At 48.8% G+C, this 21,090-nt stretch overlaps 2 protein-coding genes across 5 annotated transcripts in view; one reads left to right on the forward strand and one right to left on the reverse strand.

Annotated features, from left to right (window-relative positions):
• The window catches only part of SPECC1 (sperm antigen with calponin homology and coiled-coil domains 1), a 117,303-nt gene extending 102,192 nt beyond the window's left edge, over positions 1–15,111 (reverse strand). Inside the window, exon 1 of one of the 4 annotated variants that reach the window (XM_019545771.1) lies at positions 14,531–15,111. The gene's annotated coding sequence lies outside the window, so the exon portion shown is untranslated. Of the gene's footprint in view, positions 1–6,004; positions 6,125–6,684; positions 7,863–14,530 lie in introns of those variants that run through there. The other 3 variants (XM_019545769.1, XM_019545770.1, XM_019545773.1) reach the window with 3 other exon arrangements.
• Positions 15,112–20,215: 5,104 nt separating this feature from the next.
• The window catches only part of TIMM22 (translocase of inner mitochondrial membrane 22), a 3,022-nt gene continuing 2,147 nt past the window's right edge, over positions 20,216–21,090 (forward strand). The window contains exon 1 of the mRNA XM_019545320.1: positions 20,216–20,464. Coding sequence (XP_019400865.1) covers positions 20,216–20,464 — 249 coding nt within the window. The remainder of the gene's footprint in view (positions 20,465–21,090) is intronic.

A 21,090-nucleotide genomic window follows, 5' to 3' on the forward strand; every position in this document is an offset into this window, starting at 1 on the left:
GCCAGGGGTCACCGGCAACTGATCGGGAATCGCAGCTAACAGACAACGAACGTTTAAAGTTTGAAAAAGTTGAAAGAAGAGGTTTGCTGCAGCACAGGGAGAAGTTTGAAACATGTAAAAATAAGAAAGAGGATGAGGGACTTGGTGTCATTAAATATAAACTAGAGGAAGGAAGTTTCTGAAGATCCTCAGGCAGAGGATTTTGCCACTTCAGAGCCTTTCTGTCTCAAACACGGCACCAAAAGAGCAGCTTGTCAGGAACAACGCAACCACTAAACACCACCTTCTGCTTCCATGACGTGGCTTTGGGTCAGAGGCCGAGAACACAAGCCTGTGGAAGGGCAGAGAGAAGGGTGGACGTGAATTAAAGGCAGCTTCTGCCACCCAGCCTTAGCTAGGGTCTGTCCTACGGCGTAAAATGTTAAAACTTGCTGTTGACTGTGATTAACTGCCCACATGAAAGTTTGGGAATAGGACGCACTTGCAGGTGTCGCCCCTCCAAGGTTCAGTGAGCAGACGCTGGCTGCCTGCTGGATTTGTCACTACCACGAACATGTCAGCCAAGCTGACTGCGTCTTAAATATCATCCCTGCAAATTAGAGGTGGCTTCTTAGTCAAGGGAGAGCTTGAGACAGCATACTACCATCATGCTGCACCTCCAAGACTGGCCAAACTAGGTAAACTGGCCTCTTAGTAAAGCAAAGGACAGTCAGGAGCCCTCCATCTTATTCCTAACCCATCAATAGCTTGCTATCTATTTACAGGTAAAAAGCTTTCCCTCCGTGTCCCTTTCCCCTAGAGAATAACTTGCACATGTATGATTCCCCTTGAGGAAAAGCATGATGTGAAGGCACATTATTAATATTCCTTTGTCACAAGAGATGTTGTTCAATACCTATTTGCACAGAAGGCTCTAGACCGTGTATTTCTGTGTTTGTGAACATAAGCTGCCAACAGGCAATGGATCCCTATGGCCTCGGATACATCGATAAAAACAAGTCTGCTGTATTTTAAATAAGTGTCAGCATTTTCTTCCAAAAGGACCCCAGAGAGATTGTGGTTTGATCTCTAGGCTGTTCGCAGAGAAAGCCAAGAGAAAGAAAAGGCAGTAAGAGAAAGCAATGTCCCAACATAGAGGCAGTCAAACAAAACGTTGCAAATGCAATAATCTAAAATTCCCTGCCTTTCAGCACATTGTATGGCAACTGGTGTCAGAGGAAAGGTCCTGTTCCTGGCTCTGAACAAGGCCCTATAAGCAGCGCCCCTCCATTTTTTTCTTCCTTCCCCATATTACATGTTGAATCAGTGATGCTTAATCAACAGGGCAGTTCAGTTAGCCAGGGTCCTTCACGTTACGCTCTTATGAAAACTAATCACCAGGTATGCAAAGTAACAGACCAGACGGCAGCTTCAACGAGAGCCGTGAACATTCAGTGTTTTTAGAAAACCAGGCCACAACTACCTGCTGGTCAGATGGGATTCACGAAGGACGCAATTCTGTGACTTCTGTAGATTTAAATCAGATCCGTAGTCCCACTTGCTCACAGTTATTTATATTATACCCGAGAACCAGGTCACTCCAGAACCCCCCTTGAACACGGCCTTTAAGCGGAAGCAAGAACATCTTCTGGGATTTTCCCACGTTGAATCTGAGCTGTGTTTAGATTGCTGTCCCTCTAAACCGTTACCCTTCCTCACTTTGCCATCAGCCGGAAGGGAGAGAGATTGAACCGGTCCGGGAGACTGTCAAGGATTCCCTGCTGGAGCATAGGACGTGATGTGGTAGCACAGCCGACGGGGACATATTTTTCAGCCTTGCCGACAAACCCACTTAAAAAGCACCACTTGTAGATTTGACAGATGCCTGCATATGACTCATCTTGACTTCTTAGTTGATACCAGGACTCAAGCCAGGGTCATAATGCACAGACAATGACAGTCCAACATGACAGGTGCCAACTTGGAGACTGGCTGCACAGATAAAACCATTTAAAACCAGGATGAGCTTTTAATTAAAAACAAAACCTTCCGTTACTTTCCTAACCACATCTCGATCTGCTTTCCTAGAGCCCCAGTCCCTCCCAGCCCAGTGTGCATCAGTTCTAGATTGATTGCGTCCTTTATTCTAGACAGTCACTTGCCCTTGCAAGAGGGCAATGTCGTTCCTTCTTGGTTAAATTGTATTATCCTGCCTAGTTTTTAGCATCTCCTTGGCTGTCCCTGTGTAATCCTCACAAGTGGAAACCTGGCTGCATTTTTGCTTGCCCAAAGCTTAGCTCACATCAGCAACGTGCACACTGCAATGGCAGCTCATAGCTAATGCTCTTAGGACCCTTGCTGGGCACTGGCACTGGGGAGGAGCATAAACCTACTACATATACTGCATACCTCAAACCAGCTTACAGGGTCAAAATTCCCAACCAGCACCATTTCTTCACCACTTAAGAAGGGGCCTTTTTATGCCTCATTAAAAAGATACCAAGAGACAAGAAATGACTTGAAAACCTGCAAGTAATAGCAAGAAGAAGGTTTGTGTTAGTCATAGCCATGCTTCAAGCACAGCCTTTTACCTCCAGGAGTCCAGAAGGACGTGCTACAACGATGAAACCAGACACTCATAAGCACATTGCAATCCAAGATGTTGATATACGCTACAATCGTAGATTAAGATGTCACCATTTTATGGATGGGAAATGACACAGAGGAGTTACAGCCACACACGGCATCAGTAGTAGAGTCACGAGCAGGAGGCCTAGCCCTGTGCTCAAGTTTTTGGACCACAGTAGCTCTTCTGTAGCTTCAGGGTAATGAATGACCCCCCAGATAGAGCAATAGGATGACTGGAGGTGGTTATCCATGGTCAAAGATAACCATGAAACCATGTGTAGATGGGGTGGTCTTGGGACTAGGTCATGAGCCTACTGCTGATTCTCCAGACGTTGTTTATCTTTTGTGTGTTTAAGACTGATCATGTTCTTTCGTAACCTCCTTTCCATCATTTATACTTAAAAGGTATTTATTTACAAAGGCACCACGGACCCTTAGGAAGTGCCTGTACGTTATAATCAAGGACAGAAAAAACTCTAAGTAATCATAAAGGGTAGGTATCAACTAAGATAAGCCATCCTAGCAAGACTTCTAGGCCCTATACACCTCTGGATGGATTCAGTGTTGTACCTAGTATAAACACCCTTCCTTCAGCTACCAGGGGGTCATCTATGATTTTACGGACACGGCCGGGCAGGCAACGAAGGAGGCCTTCTGCCCACTCCCATTCTACACAGCTTTTCCCTTGAGCCTGCAACGTATGAACTCCTTGTTCCCAAATATGCCCCGTTTTCCAGCTGGATACAAGAAAGGAACCAAACACCTCGTTCTGTACAAGGGCACAGGGGATATATGGACAAGAGGCTGGGATGATCGAGTTGGGGCTGGTGCTGCTTGGAGCAGGTGGTTGGACTAGATGTGACCTCCTGAGGTCCCTTCAACCCTCGTTTTCTATGATATACTCAGTCTGATTTCTCTTGCATTCAATTCCACTCCTGCCCATAACATGGGGTGCAGGAAAAGAGTTTCCTGCTCATCAGCTAGAACACATGGATCTGTCTTAGACGAGAAGTCTACACAACACCTAGCAGAGCAATTGAGGGTCAAGCCAAAAGGTTATTTCAAAGCATCCAGGAGTTTTCCCCTCCAGTAACTTCAGTAATCCCCTTTCTACGCAGACAGTCAGCTCTTCCCCTTGCTCACTGCCACTGATTATCTAACCCAGGCTACCCTGCCGGAGTAGGTCCGTCTCTCCAGCCTGATCATTTGATAGTCACGATAAGGCTACAAAAGCCTGACAAGCTGGCAAAGCTTTTTGGCAGCCGGCAACCACCAGCTGCTTGGTGATCTGTTAGAGCAGAAGTCAAATACTGCTTCTGGCTCTCTGTACAAATAGGCCATGGTGTTTACATGACCTGGTTAAGAAGTGACAAGTGCTGGATTGAACAAGAGGCTGGTATAATCTTTTTCTTACTCCGGGGCAAGGCTTTGCATTTGAACATAGTGCTAGTCAAGTATTGACAGAGGCACATGAGGAATGCCGCAATAAAGCATCGATAAAGCATGAAGAGGGAGGAGGGAAAAACAAGAGTTGCCTTAGTGTGAATGCACGTACACACAGGCAGGATGCGATGGTGCGTACCGGAGCCTGCGGTGGCTGCGTGCAGCCAACAAGGCTATACAGTTTATGCCAAACATAATCACAGCGCACAAAAAAACTACATTCAGGAGGCAGTTTCATTCCACAGAAGCCAAGAGACACCGCTTTTGCAGCTGCAAGTCCCGCGTCAGCTCAGCTCAGTTCAGGCCCCCAGGCTGAAGGCGTCTCAGATTATATAATGAATGTGGCCCCTGTTCAGTGACATAAGGCAAAAAAAGATGACAGGGAGGTGGAAAGTCATACCTGGATTCCAAATTTCCTAGCTGCCGGAAGTTAAAATCCAGGCTGTAACCTTAAAAGAAAAAAAAAAAAAGTGAAGCCACTCTGAGCTTTCTCTGACACATCCCCAGCTGGAGCAGAAGGTTTAATTTCCCTGAAGTATAACATAGGCAGGTTGCAAAAACACTGGGGTAAAGGAGTCATCAGAGCCCATTTCTTTGGATTACCATCCTAGCAATGGAGCAAGAGGCAGAAGACACGGGGTTAATACTGTACGTTTTACTAATCCACAATAAGGAGAAGGTGGCTCTCTCTACATAGGCCGCAGCTGCGTAACGGCTAGAAAAGGGAAGAATCATCACTGTTTTGCTCAGCAATGCCTTGTCATATGCCCTTACCCTGTAGCATATGGGGCAGATATGCTTAGAAGGGAGAAAAGGCATTGCCACGCGTTCTAGATTGGGAGCCGCATGTAGCAGGCAAGTACGTAATAATCCCAACCACTACATGTACCAGGCAAAGCAGCCCAGCTGCTCTCTTCCATGTGGTGCATGGGCCAGCTATTTCTAGCTCCATCAGAGACATCCTGTGCCACCTTGGACAAGTTGTGTAGCCTTCCTATGAATTACTGTAATTCACCATCTGTGGAATGGGGATACGTCTCAGCCACTGAAAAGCCTGTTTTGAAGATCAGCTTTTGATGTGGGAGAAACACCCACGTGCCTTAAGGAGTCCCTCAGAAAAGAGAGAGAAGCACAAATAAAAAGGCAAGTCAGCCTCTCCCACTCCTAGAGCATGGGTGAATAATCCTGGCCCGTCATGTGGTGGACAGTCCCTGTGCCTAATTTCCATCCAACCCCCCCGACAGCACTGAGCTCTGAAAGGAGACATTTGTACTCTATAAAAGCACGCAGCAGCCTATTTAAAAACGTTAATATACTTGGCCCTTTAACTCTGAAATGATCATCAACGGGCAGCACTGTGAACTTGTAGGAGACTGCAGGGTCTCTTTGGTAAGAGGAAGCCATTTGCCTGTTGTAAAATTGCAAGAGAAACATCGAAACTTCTCCTTTTTTTTTTTTAATGTTCACTCTGCACATGGACAGCGTTGGCTGGATTCAAACAGCGGGGCTTTTGATTTGCAAACCACGACCTGTGGATCTCCAAGGACTTGAAAGCCCAGTTCTGGGGGGGCTGCATAATGGAGCCACTAGAGAACCAAGCAGTAGGGTAGGGGGCCAGGGCTAGGACAGAAACACACCAAAGACAGGATGACTCTTACTAAATAATCAACAGAGTATGCTCCTGGAGAGCAGTGCATTTAAACAAGTCTAATACCCCCTCCTCACCGCAGGCCCAAATGGGTAAGAGAACCATTTCCAGTTTGTAGGCAGAGAGCACGCCAGTAAAACAGCCCAGTTTAAGTGGCACATCTAACAAGAAAGCAGATTGGGCATAACAAGGGAAGAGATTTTGGCTTGCCATCCGATGCCAGCCTGTGATGAACACAGAGGCTTAACGAGCATTTGTACAGCTCTGCAAACCTGCCGCGTGTTATGTAAATGCTGAACACCGTACCTGCGACTGCTGTTAGGATCCAGATTCAGCCCGGAGCACATCTGTACAGACAATTACCACGCTGCTGAAATCAGAGGTTCCTACAGAGATGCTCACCAGCCCCGTGCCAAGGTGGCACAAGAGGGCATGGCTCCTGCGTGCCACCCCCTGTGTCTGTACTGCTTGTCACTGCAGAGCAGCTGGCTGCCAATTTTTTTTCTCCTGAGCCCGTTTGCTCAGCAGCCTGCTCCCCTCATGCCCTTTCTGGGCTCCGAAAAGCATAGGGAAAGCCCGTTAGCTCTCCCGTTTGATGCAGCTGCTGGAACACGCTCCCTCACTCCAAGGAGAACAGAAAGCAGAGGCAGGCACCGTGACAGCTTTACTCCTCTCTCAGTCAATAACTCTATGCAGCTCAGCAGAAGCAGATACAGTAGCTAGCTCTGCAAAGACCACAGATTTTTTTCTATCGCTAATGTCTATTAGGTCATTCAGTCCCACTCCCTGCCAATGCAGGACTGCTCCCCACGATACATTTTCTACAGCTTCATCCAATCTAGTATTAATTAGAGTCCAACATTACAGCCAGGTGTTGAGCAAACGAGGTCTGGCTTGCTTTAAGAATGCACCTCCCTCCACAAAACCCTGCTAGAGACCATCTAATTCCCACCTTACAGATAAAAAAAAAAGGATGAAATACTTACAGCGAAAGCTTTTCTCCTCCTCGTATTAAAAAGAAAACCGTCTCCCGCTAGCCTCTGACAGCATGTGCAAACCAGACTGAGAATTCAGGGCTTCAGCACTTCCCTGAGAGGAAAACCACATTGCAACGAGACACAGAGAGCTGCTTGAGAAATGATTCACATACGGAAGCAAGCTGGCTTCACCAATGCTTTTGGCATTCAGCACACACACACGCACACATATGCACACTTGCTTGCTCAGGGGAAAGAGAAATATTATATTTCCATTGTACCAAGAGGAATCATTAATACCCAAACTCAGAGATGTAAAGGGCTTCAGTGCTGTTAGCAAGGCAGGAAAGGGGTCCTTTCCCGGACGTATTCCTTCAGACCTCAGAGCACAAGTGTACACTGGATAGATGGCATGATAAGCCTGTCTAGTCTGCATAATCTGATCAGCTGAACTGTGCGGCATGTATACTGCAGGAAAAAATAGGGAGGTGGGCATCAAAAGGAGTTGCTTTCTGCAGGAAGTTACAGGAGCTGCACCCCAGGGCCTCATGCTCCCCAAAGTCCTAATGGTTCAATCCAGCAGCACTAAAATATATTTCTCACCCACTACATTGCCTCCAAAATGTGTGTAAGGGTGGGAGAGGAAGGGGCTACATTAAAGCAGGGATTTAGTCATGATCTACCGTGCAAGGGGGCTAAGGAGTTGAACTCCACAGCTCCCTGGAGAGTCGAAGGCTGAGAACACCATGCCGACTGCACATCCTGTGCACCAAGAGAGAGAAAGCAGGCCAAAAGAGATCTTTGCAGAGATGAATCAGGCAGATGTAGGGTCAAACTGAGATGGGGGGAGAAAAACACTCAGCTCGACGTCTGGATTTCCAACACGCTGAAGTTTGGGAATGCTCAGAGCCAGGGTTTCGGTTCCAGCCTTTAAAGAGACAGCAGCACTTGCAAAATTCTGATCTGGACCGGCATCCTAGGACATTCAGACCCAGGGGGCTGGTCTGCATCCAGCTTTAGGATGAGGCATCTGTTTTTCCACAGCAATTCGAACACAGGATGTAAGCAACAGTTATAAGGCAGCTGCTGTTGGATCATAAAAGATAACCAGGGAGGTTTCATGCTATCTGTTTCCAACTGAGGGCTAAATGCAGTGGCTGCCTCTGGACCATGCAGCCCTCCAACCCTCATTCTAGGTGCCAGGTTGTCCTGGTGCAGACCTACGGGAAGCCAATGAGGTACCAAGGGGAGCTCATCACAGAAAAGATCCTTTGTCTGGCTGTTTTTACTGCAGAGTAGTCAGCTTTGGACTTTGGGTCCCAGCTCGTTGAGAAGAGGCCAGGTTTTGGACCCAGCTCTCTCGGGATGCACCCAGAAGCAGAGACAGCCCCATTCAGGTCTCGAAGCCTTTGGGCATGGAAATCGCTACAGCAGCATCTATTTAGGAAGCGATCACGCTCCGTTTTTCTGAGGTTTGCAAGTGTACAACTCAGCTGGATGGTCAGAGGTGCACACAAGGCTCCTAAACATATATTGTTCAAAAACATTATCCAGTCTGCTCAGCCCAGTCTAAGTGAACACAGGTAACAGGACTTTTCCATTGCCCACTTCCACGTGGCTCTGACCTCTTCCGGCTCCAAGCTATCACCAGCAGGCAGAGCTTTCTGCCATTCACGATAACAAATGACTAACGGATATTCTCGTCTAAACGAACTGTTGCTCCTCCTGAGAGGCAAGTTGTGTTATTTCAGTGATGCATGCACAGACAACATAGTCACTCAGGTATGCAATGTAGGGACTGTACTCAAATCTCCCCTCGATTTCGCTACGGGGCTGCCTTCGGAGCCAGAAAGGGTCAGCGACAAGGTGGCGGTGTCAAAATGAAAGGGCATCTTGGCCTTCTTGGTCTAATTCCAGTAAGACTCTGAAAATAATAAATGGCACAGGGACCAGGCCAGAAAATGCCATCTGAAAAGACTCCCTGTTTGAAAATATGCAGTGTTTCTGGACTGAAGCACATCACTGTCCTTTGCCATCTCTGCTGACTTCATATGGGGGTCAGTGAGAAACCGGCACTGGACTGTCAGCTCAATAGTTTTTCCTATCCCTCAGCCAAAAGAAAAAAAGGGGGGAAAAAAGAATTTTGTTCTCCAAGATATTTTTAGCCGTGACAAATATAACTTGACCAAAACCCAAAACTGAAAATGCTTGGCATGAGCACGATAAAGCCACAACACTTGCTCACTTGAGTTTCGTCTTAAAGCCAGTCGGGATCTGAGGAACCCTGCCATACCATCATCCCAAAGTCAACCAAACCTATAACAGGTATTCATTTATCCTGAGACCATTCATTGCTATTTATCTCACAGGCACTAATGAATTTATTCTCACAACTCCTTGATGGAATAGGGAAAATGACACTCCATTTAACAAAGTCATGGTACCGGAAGATTATGCGACTTGCTCAAGACACACTGAAAGTGTCAGAGGATACCATGAACCCAGCTCTCCCGAGACCCACTCCAGTCCCTTGAACCAAATGCCTTTCATTCAGCCAGCCACGGTGAGAAATGAGTCTATAAAATGAGACAAAAGTAAAGAATTGCCAAGATATTCATTTGAGATGGGTGGCATGCCAGTGAAACGTGTAACTGCAAAGACAGAGCTAATGAACTGCATGCAAGCTGGCCAATCCATCGCCACCCACGTGTATTATCACCATCATCTTCTTGAACAGACATTGCACGAGGCACAATGTGATTGCTTCACAGCAGGGACAGAATTGGAGCAGCATGTTATGAACAGCACCGTGATGAGCAAACCCTCCTCGTCAACGCAGCACAGAAAAGCAGAGCACCCCAGGAAATGAAGCATTGTGTGCCGTGCCTGGCACAGTACCTGCCCCTTAGCTCTGGAGAAGGCACGACGTAATGGGCGGTCGAGGGCTGGGTTCTCATTTGACCTGCAGGTGCACAGATGTAGGGAGGAAGAAGAGGGCTTGGCAAAGGGGCTCGGGCAGTGAACAAAGCAGGGTGACTGCAGCTGAAGACTGGCATTTTTAAGCAGGAGTTGCAAAGAGAGATGCCCTGAGTAAAGCCATGATCTGTCAACAGCAATGTAGTTTCTTAGCAAGCTTCTAATTCTGTTGTGAAGCACAGAACATTACTGTCTGGAAATGTAAGTCCAAGAAGTACGTAATTACAAGGGAAAGTCAATAAGCCGCTAGCCAGGGCAGTAGTAGGGCTGTGGCTTTGTGACTAGTCACCCTGCCGCTTCCTCCCCGCTCTGTACTGATCTGATACAAACTCTGTTTTATTTTTCTTTGCTCCATTTCATTGCTGATGACAGGAAGGAAGCTCAAATAGCTGGCAGAGCATTTGCAGAATGAATCAATCAACTCCCATTTTGATGATAAAAAAGAAACCGCCACTCAGTTGACAAGAGAATGCTGATCGAAAGGGCGTAAAAAGTGAACTCCTAAAGTTGTCCGCGAGACAGCCAAGTATACAAAGAACAAGTAATCCTGGTGTTTAGGGAAATACTATACAGTCTCAGGTTCAACCCGTGCACTCCAAGATCTCAGCCTGTACCACAGCCATCAACTTTGACCTGTGGCTGGAGCTAATGCTTTCTGCTACACGTGGGTGGGATTGTTCAACATCTCATGCTGATGCTGTAGAAAGTGTGACAGGTCCTTCCAGGTAAAAGACAAGTCCTTTCCACTTTGTGCAAGGATGCACCCTGTGAGCAGATGATCATTAAGCTCTGTTGATTCACCGTGGGGGGTACATCTCATTAACACACCTGGGGACAGAGAGAGTAGCCCTTCTGGAAAGACAAACCTAGGGTCTGGAGCTGCTTTATCCCAAGGGCAGCTAAGGCAAAGGAGAAGGCTTGACCTGGGGTTTATCATCTCATTAATAAAGTGTTAAATGAGGAGAGGGGATGAACCTGCACAACAAGGGTTTTTTGTTCTGGCGCAAAGCAGGGTCACAACATTCACATAGGAACATAAGGTTGCAATTGTACTTGGCAGTGCCGCCAATTCCGGTGCCGCTCCGTTTATCGTCCAGAAGTCCGTGGCTGCGTCGATTCACGTGCAACTACGGGAAAATGATTCCTGACTGTGTGTGTTAAGCAACATCACATCCAAATGCGCTTCAGTTACCAAACCAGCCCTGACTCCAGAGATCAGTTTGAAAGGTTAAAAGCAACAGCAGACTGCAACTTGAACACGTTGAGGACTCCACTCTGAACCAAGGCATTTAAAAAGCCCTTTAATGCATCCTCCTTCACAGCTTCAGCTGGACACTCACTTACCCAAAGTCATCACTTTACAGACTGGCAGTGTTTTCTGATGAGTCCAGAGACAGGGCACAGAGAGAGAGGACTGGATCCTGCAAATGGATCTGGTGTAAACTGGTATATCCATTTCCAGATGCTGCTCTGTTGGCAGCACGCCTCATCCTGCACTAGTCACTCTAGTACCATGTGCTAGAGTGGTACAGCAGACCCAGAAAAAGGGTTCACAGAGGAGCAGGACGTCCAGCAGATGCTGTTGTGGCCGCAGGCAATCCACAGGCAGTTGGGATGATACAGGGAAAACTAGGAAGTGCCAGTCTCAGGGCTAGGTTATAACCTGCAGCCTAGGGCGCAGGGAAACAGCCCCGGTAGAGAGAGCAGGCAGGGGCTGGCGCACACAGGAATCCAACTGAGGAGTAACAAGGCCAGTTGCTAAAATCTGTGATCACAATGGACTAGAGCTGAACCACCAGGCTGTGCCAAATTACAAAGCAAACCGAGATCTAGACAATAAAACACAAGTTCCCTCCTGGTTTTAACAGCCTTAATTGAGGCAAGGTTTTCCTGAGCAGCACCATGGTTACACTGCTGACAAAAACACGAATCACAGAAAGCTGAAGGCAGTGGCGTGCTTCTGTGATGACAATCCAACACAGGCAAGGGAGGGGGAAACCCTCTCCAGAGCAAGGGTGGCTTAGTGTTTCTATCCCTGCCATTCAAAAGGACAGGTGAAGTGAGTGTCCAGCTACAACCCAGGGAGGAGCGCACCTGCAGGGCTTTTTGGGAAAGGCATGAAGGAAGGACATTACCCGCTGTGTCCCAAGAAAAACTAAAAACCACAGCACAACAAGTACAACTTGACAAAAAACAGAGGTCCCAAGTCTTTAACGCTTCGTCTGCTAATTTTGCACTGAGCTACCACTATTCATTAACAATCAGCTGAGAACAACCAGGCTGAAAGCCACAGCGATTGCCCTACCAGGATGTAGTGAGGATATTCAGGCAGGTGCACTCTCTCTGTGCTATCCAGAATGAGGTACTAGAAAAAGTGATATTTTATCAGGCCACAACACCCGCCTCCGGCTCACGCAAGAAAAGAATCAGGATGGACACTGACAGGAGCCTTCCCGGAAAAAATCATCTTATTTGGTTGTGGCTGCAGGCCACCGGGTCTGAGAGCAGAAAAGAGAATAAGATGAGGATCTGAGGTTGCTTTGAAAATGAAGAATTTGGTGCGCTGGTGGAAAGGGGCCTCTACGTGCAAAATTTGATGGTGCTTTTTAGGTTGTTGCAAACACAAGGAGCTGATCTGTCAGTTCTGGTTTGAAGAGACTCCCCGCATAACTGCTGACATTCCCAGATCGGAAGCAGAACTGCAGGGCACAACTTCCATACAGCAGCCACAAGGACTAGGACAAATTATCAACAAAAAATGACGAAGCACAGAAACGTCACATCCCCGGAGATGAATGGCATGGAGCGGGACTTCTGCAAGCAGCTAGCTGTGAGGCTGGACTGTGGTTATCTAAATAAAATTCCTGAGCTTCTGCTGTGCTCAACCCCGGGATCTTCCAAAGCTTCATAGGAATCAATTAAGCCCCACAACAACTGGTGATGCTGATCGACTGCATCCGTTTTATACACAGAAATGGAGACAAGGAGATACTTACATACTTGCCTAATTTTCAGGGGTGCTGAATGTCAGCAGTTCCCAGAGAGACTTTACGTGCAGTTCTCAGAGCTCAGCAGCTCTGTAAATCAGCCTCGCGCTGTTTGAAGCTAGGGGCAGTTTGAACATTTTGGCCTTTGCTTGACGCAAGCAAATTTCCGGAGAATCAGCGAGAGGATCTGAACGATTTCTTAGCAATTCCTTATGCCCAAAGAGGTGCTCGTGTCTTCCTGCCAAAGCTGCCCTGCAGAATGAACCGCTTCTAGGACTGTGGAACAGACCTGGGAAACTGGAACATGCCCCGAAACTTGGGGTCCTCCTTGACACCTCTAAAGGTTGAGGTTTTCCCAGAACTAACTATAATCTCACATTACAGCTCGGTAACAAATATGCAGTTATGCAATGCAAGGAAATTCCATCCTGAGACTCTGGCTCTGCCTGAGTGGCTGGGGGTGGGTTTGGAACAGCAAATCCTGCATCTGCGCGGAGACCTGGGCTAGATGATGCTTGAAACTGCTTCCAAATGTATGATTCCATTAAAAAAATATTTCCTTGTGTTACGTGATAAATAACGATCATTACTGCCTATTTGGAACCTCCATTGCACTGTTATTTAGCACACAATAAGCAGCTTATAGCATCTAAAGATCAACTGGGAACATGTTTATATTGAACAGAAAGAATGTCCAGGTGGGAAGTGGATCACATTTTAATTGCCTCTGAAGAAGCTAGAAGCAAATGCTTCTGGATTCACATGTCAGCAGTGTAAGCTTCTCCTTCAGACACATGGCAGGTCTATTTTTACAGATGTACACAATACCATCTGCTCCAGCTCTTTCTGTCATAGCAGCTGTCATCACACACAAGCCCCAGAAAATTAATGCAAATTCCCATTGTCTAGAAGGTCTGTGGCTCAGCCCTCCCACGTTCTGTAAAGCACGGTTACCTCGAACATGAGTTTGACAGACGACCAGAAATATCGCTTACCCACACCCTTCAAAATCCAGGGGCAGCAGACATGATGAGCAGAGAAACAAGAAAGTCTTTTGAGCCTCTGGGAAAGCTAGGCGACACTAGGTGTTGCGCAGAGCTGGCCCAGCAAGCTAATAAATGATTAATAAATAAAATAACCTCTTGCATGTCTACAAGTCCTTTAATCCCAAAAGAACTCAAAAGCCTGCAAAGGCTCTTGTATAAGCAGCCTATAAACTACCTCTGGGTCAGCAACGCTGCACAATAACATTAAGAAGGGTAAGCTGGGATGATTTGGTTATATAAACTATCATTCAGAGCGTGAAGCATGGCTAATTCCTTGTTTAATACTCATCATTCTGCTCACACATCTTCTCTCCCCATTTCTCAAGCTGCAAGACCAAGCTTGGAAGAATCATACTCTCCCTGGAGCTGGGACATGTGCACGTTGGTCTCCCCCAAGGTCCCTGGAAAGCAAGTCACTTTTTCCAAGTCATCTGCTGAAAAGGTTCAAATATAGCAACAGCACTGCTGCAAGAAGAGCAGATCACTGGGCCAAAAAGGAAGTGTTGAAATGAATCTGTGCAGTTTTGCTGCAAGCAAAAGCAGGACATCATCCTTGAAGAGCCAAGAGTCATCACAGGGAAGGGTCACCGAACAGGCTCTGACAGAGCTGCTCAGCTACTAGTGCCAGGGCAGGGCAGAGCAGGGCAGCTGGAGAAGTGGAGCGCGAAAGAGCAGTTTGGAAACCAGAGAAGAGGGGAGAGCATACCCCCAGCAGCTCACCAGGACAGGCCCTTGGTGGGCCTCTCCTCCCCCAACCCCACAAGCATGAACTCATGAAACCTTTCGCAGGCTGTGGGGTGGGGAAGTCTGTACTTTTGTTCCCCTTTTGGGAAAAACAAAACCAACCTTAAAAATCCTTCTTCTTCGTCATCTGCCTTGCCAAGCAGGATATCACTGTTCTGCATCCACTGTCAAGGCAAAGGCAAGCAAGCAGCTACAGTATGTGCCTTGGGTAGTCAACCATCACAGTGGTCTGGTCCATGGCCAGGAGCTCCTACATCCTGCACCCTGGTTCAGGCCACTGATGAGTTCAAGCACCCTCCGGGGAACACAGACAAGGGGGGACAAACAGAGAGTTAAATACATGGAACCAGTGAGTTTCCCATTTCCACAGAAAGAGGAAACACTTGTTCTCCAAATTAAATAAGAAACTCAGAAACTGTTTTTCTTGTTGATGGGAGAAGTGCAGGGCCACATCCGAAGTGCAGTGAAAGCAATGGGAATCTCTCCATCACCTTTGGTGGACTCTGGATCAGGTCCTTACAGCCTTGCTCCCTGGTTATAATCTGAAGGGTGACTGGAAGGTGTTACAATCTGAGGGCGAGCTGTATGAAACAGGTTGGCAAGTCTCAGCCACGTTTGCTGCCACCCTCACGACTACAGGAACGCGGCTTGATGGCTTTGTTAACAGTCTGGGTAGAAAGAACAAGGGATGAATCCACCCCAGCAGCCGGGCCTGCATTAAACTCTTACTGGAGCCCTGGGAGAAGCAGGCTGTGCCTAGGGGAAGTCTGTCCCGCTGCTACCTGGATGGTCCCTACTCTAGGGTTTGAGGGCAGAAGCATCCCAGGAGGCCAGGCCTTCTCCTTCCACCACCGTTAACCTGCGCTGTAGCGAGAATAAACAAAATAACAGGATTTTTCCTGCCACATTTATAACTTCCTCCAAACTGCAAATCCAGCAGGCAGAACATTAACCTACAACAACTTGGGGAGCTGGGAAACCTTCAGCCGGCCAGAAAATCTGTTGCAGCAGTTACCATAGTGACAAAGTTAATGGATATTTAAAGGCAATTCACTCATAATCGCAGCTCCTGGACACTGGGAGGATTTAGGAGGAAGGACGCGCACCTGACTTGGGGCCATGGTTGCGAAGGGTGTAAGCAGGTCCACTGCAGTCTGTGTGGTGCTCTTCCAGCCTCAGTTACCCGCGAGTCTGACTCAGAAGGCCCATTCGATCCAAATCTGAAAGGGAAGAGCAGCTTGCAGAATGAGCCATCGCAGGCTACCTTAGTCATAATGCCATGTTGATTCTGTAAGGCTCATTTCAACAGCTGTGGCTTCATCGATCCTTTCACTGAAAGTCACTGTCAAATAAAAAGCAACGGGCATCTGAACAGTCATTGACTTTAACCTATGTGCAATCAAGGGAAGCCATGCAGAATTGTATACCTCGTCACGTTGTAAACTGACAATATCGTCCCGTGCGGTATTACAAGATGCAGACATTGAGGCTGAAAAGGGGGATTTGGGATCAAGTATCACACAGAAGGCCTGCTGCTACCGAAGAAATAATCCCAGTGTGCGCGGCTTCTGATCTGCCACCGGGGCTGGGCTTCTGATACCCTGGTTACCAAACCTCATTTTGGGGGTCTCCTGACAGCAGAGGGGATTTGTGGTGGGCATGGATGATGCATATTCCCCCAGTCACCGGCCCTTCACACCTGCTCCACCTGCATGGAAGGAAAGGCGCAATGGAGGTGATAACTCCCAAATTCAACTACAAAGGGTTTTTCTTGTGTTCTCAATTTGGCCCGAGGACAATGGGGCCATGTTGCCTGTTCAAGAGCAAGCTACCATAGATGCCTCTGAGCGCGGAGTGTCAGGATAGCTCAGTTAGGAGGGTTCTTCATTTCTAAGGACATTTAATTAAATGTCCTTTTCAGATTTCTAATCTGCTGCATTACCTACAGAGATGGGAATATCACGCAGTGGGGTGGCAGGACAGAGCCACTGCTTCTTAGCAGTGCGAGGAGCAACCAACCTGCTTGGCAAATCTGCATCTTACTTATCAAACTGAGGATTCCTTTGCTTTTTCACTGCATCTTTCCCAAAGGCACTTTCCCTCCTACGCCAGCTTCTCTCCAGATTAGCACAGATCTCCTGAAAGAGACCTCGGGCTTCTATAGCAACAGTTTACCTCCCTGGGAGGTGACAGCCGATACTTGAGAGAGATCTTTTTTAGCATTTGAGTTATGACACAAGTGCTTTAAAAAATGCCAGCCCATGGCAGAAAGCACTGCTGTGTCTGATATCAGAGGCCAGGAGAAATTAAGTGGCTGTAACTGGGGTGGGAGAACCACGCCATCTAAGAAACTGTCTCCTAAAAGAGGATGCATGAAGTACCTGTGTGCTGGGAAGCTAGCGTGTGTTGGAGAGAGAAAACCCCAAGCCCTGCTCCTTCTCCCCAAACCGCAAAACTCACTTACGGGGAGCAGACCCAGCAGATCAGAGAAGATACGGTAAGACATGACAGCAACCCAGAGCACAAGGGCAGTGCCTTAGGATGTCTCAGCAGCCTGAACGCCCAAAGCTTGCCTTCTGGAGCCACGATCCTTTAGGGGCATGGTGGTTCTGCAGAGCAACGATATGTGTGACTGGAATGGAAAGCCCTGTTAGCTTGGTGGAGATATCAACCCCTCACCCAGACCTACCCCAAGCCTTGGCTTGCACTTTGTAAAAAGCGCACATGTGGCTCAGAAACTTGAGCAACTCTACTGAATTAAGGCAGATTTCACCGTGCAATTTGCTGTCTCTTGGGCTTTCCAGCCCTTTGTAAACAGTAGTTAAACTGACAATGTAAGGGAGGGCTAGGGAAGTATCATCACCCCTAGTTTAGAGATGAGTAAACAGAGGAAGAAGAGGAGAGACACACAGCCAAGGTCAGCAAGTGAGTCAGAACTGGGAACAAAAGTAAAAGTCCCAACTCCTAATTTCCGCTGTTATCCATCTACGTTGAGTATAAAGAAAGGTTTGCAAAAGGTTATGAGTTACCACAAGAGGTGGGACAGGGGCTCCGATGGGAAGACAAACTGATCCCCATGCAAATCTGGCTTCAAGTGCCAAGGACTCTGCAGAGATGCTTTGCAAACCGCTGTACAACCTGCCACCACTGCTTTCTCTTTGCACAGGGCACGCTCTCTTCCAGAGGAGGTGCAAGCCCACACTAGCGCTGCAGGGAATGGATACCAGCCATGGCCTCTGCAGACATCCATTCATACACATGCAAGGCAAGTAATGACGGCGATGGACAGTTCCTCAGCAAACAGCCTAGCAGCATCTGCCACTACAAGCTGCCGGGTCTCAGGATTTTACTGTGCATCCTGCCCCAGCTCCCAGAACCACATTATCAGGTGAGAGTCTCAGCATTCACATAAAGCTGGAAAACATGACCCCTCAAAACTCAATCAGCAGAAGGCAGATAAAAAGAGCTACTTCTAAAAACTGATGCTTGTCAAGGCAATTGCACCACTCAGGTCTACCATGGTCTTGTGTATTTGTGGTGTGCAATACCATGCAAGGGTACGTGAGCATGGGGCACACTTCGGCTCAGTCAGTTTTGCACCTCTCAAGAAAGAGGCAGTGGCAGCTTAACGAGTCACAGGTAGCTACAAAAATAGCCCCATATGCAGAAGTGCTTGTAGCTCAGCCGTCCGCAGTCCCAGAAGATTATAAAGCTGGCAGCACTGCTGCTCAGAACATTTCTTGTGTCTGTCTCCAGGGGAGCACAAGAGTGGGAGTGAGAGTGAAAAGAATGAGAGAACCAGATTCTTTCCGTCTCCATCTGCAACCACTTCCCTCCCAGTTAGATCACTTCAGGAACAATACTGGGATTCAGATGACTGGCTCACAGACCAGAGATGAGTCCTGTTAAGACCTTCACTGCAGCAATACCCAAAATGACACCCCAAGACTATGCAGAAGAGGGCCTCAGCTTCTAGATGAGAAGCAAAGTATGCATCAGAACCAGGCTTCCTGGCAGCAGTATTATTTCTGCATTTTATATCCCTAGGGCACTGCCCTATGTTTCTATATTCTGCAGTGAAAGGTTGAATGTCATTGCTAAATCTGCCATGAGCGACTGGTGCCTCCTGAATCTGGAGGGGCACTTGCAGAAGCCACGGACCCTGTCGGGGTGGGGCATCAGTGTCGGCCGTCAGGAGAGGCACTGTCCCCGTCAAGGGGGGCACATACACCCCCATGTCCTCCCTACCAGTCTCCTATGAATGTGCCAATCCAAGCCTGTTCACATCTAGGAGCTCCTGTGGTTTGCCCTCTAATGGAACTGAGCAGAGAGCTCATGAACACCTGTAACAATCAGCATGTGTCTGCTTGGGAATATAAAGTAAGGACTGACCTTTATGGGCTATCCCAAGCATTAGCAGGAAAAGAGACAAGTGCATTTGGGAATACTCAAATCAGGAACATACAGCACAAAAACAGAGAACCTGTCAACAGAGGCTGGGACGAGATAGCATGCAAGAAGGGTCTTTGCTTCTAGAGAAGTTTGGTGTGGGCAACTCAAGAAGCGCAGGGTTACATTTATTCCAAGTTTGCAAGAACTTTCAGTCCTCTCTTGGCCTCGACCCTGCAAGCAATACACGAGTGTCTGGGTTTGCTCACAGAACAGTCCACTGAAGTTGACGGGATGACTTGCATGTGCTGAAATGCTTGGAGGGTCAGGCCCTTCGTCTGCATACAGAAAACAGATCTGTAGGCAAGGGATGAGGAGAAAGACATCGTGACATTCATACTGAAAATAAATCAGTATGGTGGGGAAAAGAGCAGAAAACTATTAGTGCATACACTCTTGGGGGTGAGGGAACATGTCCGTTATCACAGATTTAGCCAACAATGTGTTTGGGGGTATTAAAAATCAATCCTGAAACACCCATCTCTGCTACCCGAATGAGAAGAAAATCTCAGTCCCATGCACTGTCAAGGAACGCCCCCCGCCTGGGACCCCAAGTCCTTCACTGGGCATTAACAACCCAAGCCAGCACACACGAACATACATCAATTCAGCATGTTCCCCAACAGTGGAGGGGAAAACCTCCAAAACGCTACTCCAGCCGCACAGCCAAGCTCTTGGTGCCCAAATCCCAACCCCAGCACATCGCAGGAAATAGCTTGGCTTTGCAGTGTGGCTCGGAGATCAGCCAACGTGGACTATTTAGGATCGAAGGGAAGAGCGAACTTCAGTGCTCGCTATGGAGAGCATCCTGCTAGAGGTTCCTTCTCGTTAATGTAACGAGGCTGCTGCACTAGGTCTTGACATCTCTCTGCAGGCTGGCAGCTGCTGAAGCGCTTTTGTGGCAGAGAGAAAAGCCGCGAGCCGCCAGCAGAGGGCAGATGAAATCCACCAGGACACTCGCCGAACTTGATGCATGAACGTTTGAAGGCACCAGCAGCCGGATCAATTTACCACGTCAAACCTAGCATCACCGGCTTCTCCGGCTCGACACGCGTGTTAAGAAGCACCCTGACGGTCACGCCACAGGGCCGAGCACAAGAGGACTCGGTGACTCCGAAGGACCTAATGCCCCAGGGCAGCCAGGACCACCCTGCTACATGGCAACAGGGAGACCCCGTCGCTGCCGCAGATGAAGCGTTTCAGCAATCTTTTGAGGTGCTGGATAAAACTGACATGTGCTGCATCAAAGCATCGTGTCAGTATCTTCCCAGTCGCTTCCCATCTTCTCCTCCAGGCCAAGCCCCCGAACGAAGACCTTTCTTATTCGAGTAAAAATCGATGCAGGGCAAAGGGTCGCTATACCGGCAGCAGAAGCAGGTTTGCATCGGGGTTCAACGCCCCCTGATTCCCCAGCAGCATCCGAGCACCGAAGAACCAGAAAGCCGACGCGACCCAGCCGGACTGCCCCCGAGCGGGGACGCGCAGCCTGGACTCCCGAAGGGCACCGCGATCCAGAGAGCCTGTGTTGGCAGGCGCCTCCGGGGGCCGTCTATCAGACCGCCCAACATCGCCTATGCTCAGCGCAAGGCAAGCCGCAGCCCCCAAACCCCCCACAGCCAGCCAGCACGGGGCTGCTCTTGGCCCAGCGCTCCTCCGCGCCTGGGGCGGGGGCAGCCTCGGGGGTCCGGCTCCCACGCCAGCGCCCCACCCCACCCCACGCACTGCTGGTCTCCCCGCCGCAGCGTGCTGGGGCCACGGGTGCGCCTTGCGGGGGGGTGCTGGGGCCTGCTGCGGTGACCTGTGCACCAGCCCCCGTGTACCCTGCAGCACCTGCGCACCCCTCAGCCGCATGCACCCCGCATCCCTATGCATCCGGCAGCACCTGTGCACCCCCACGCACCCCTCATCCCCATGCACGCCTCGTGCACCTCATAGCCCCATGCACCCCTAACACCTCCATGCACCCCATAACCCCATGCTCCCCTCATGCACCCCATAACCCCATGCACCCCTCATGCACCTCATAGCCCCATGCACCCCATAGCCCCATGCACCCCTCGTGCACCTCATAGCCCCATGCACCCCTAACACCTCCATGCACCCCATAACCCCATGCTCCCCTCATGCACCTCATAGCCCCATGCACCCCTCGTGCACCTCATAGCCCCATGCACCCCTAACACCCCCATGCACCCCATAGCCCCATGCACCCC

This window comes from Crocodylus porosus, unplaced genomic scaffold (genome assembly GCF_001723895.1).
Source record: "Crocodylus porosus isolate Cpor-Errol unplaced genomic scaffold, CroPor_comp1, whole genome shotgun sequence".
Lineage (NCBI taxonomy): Eukaryota > Metazoa > Chordata > Crocodylia > Crocodylidae > Crocodylus > Crocodylus porosus.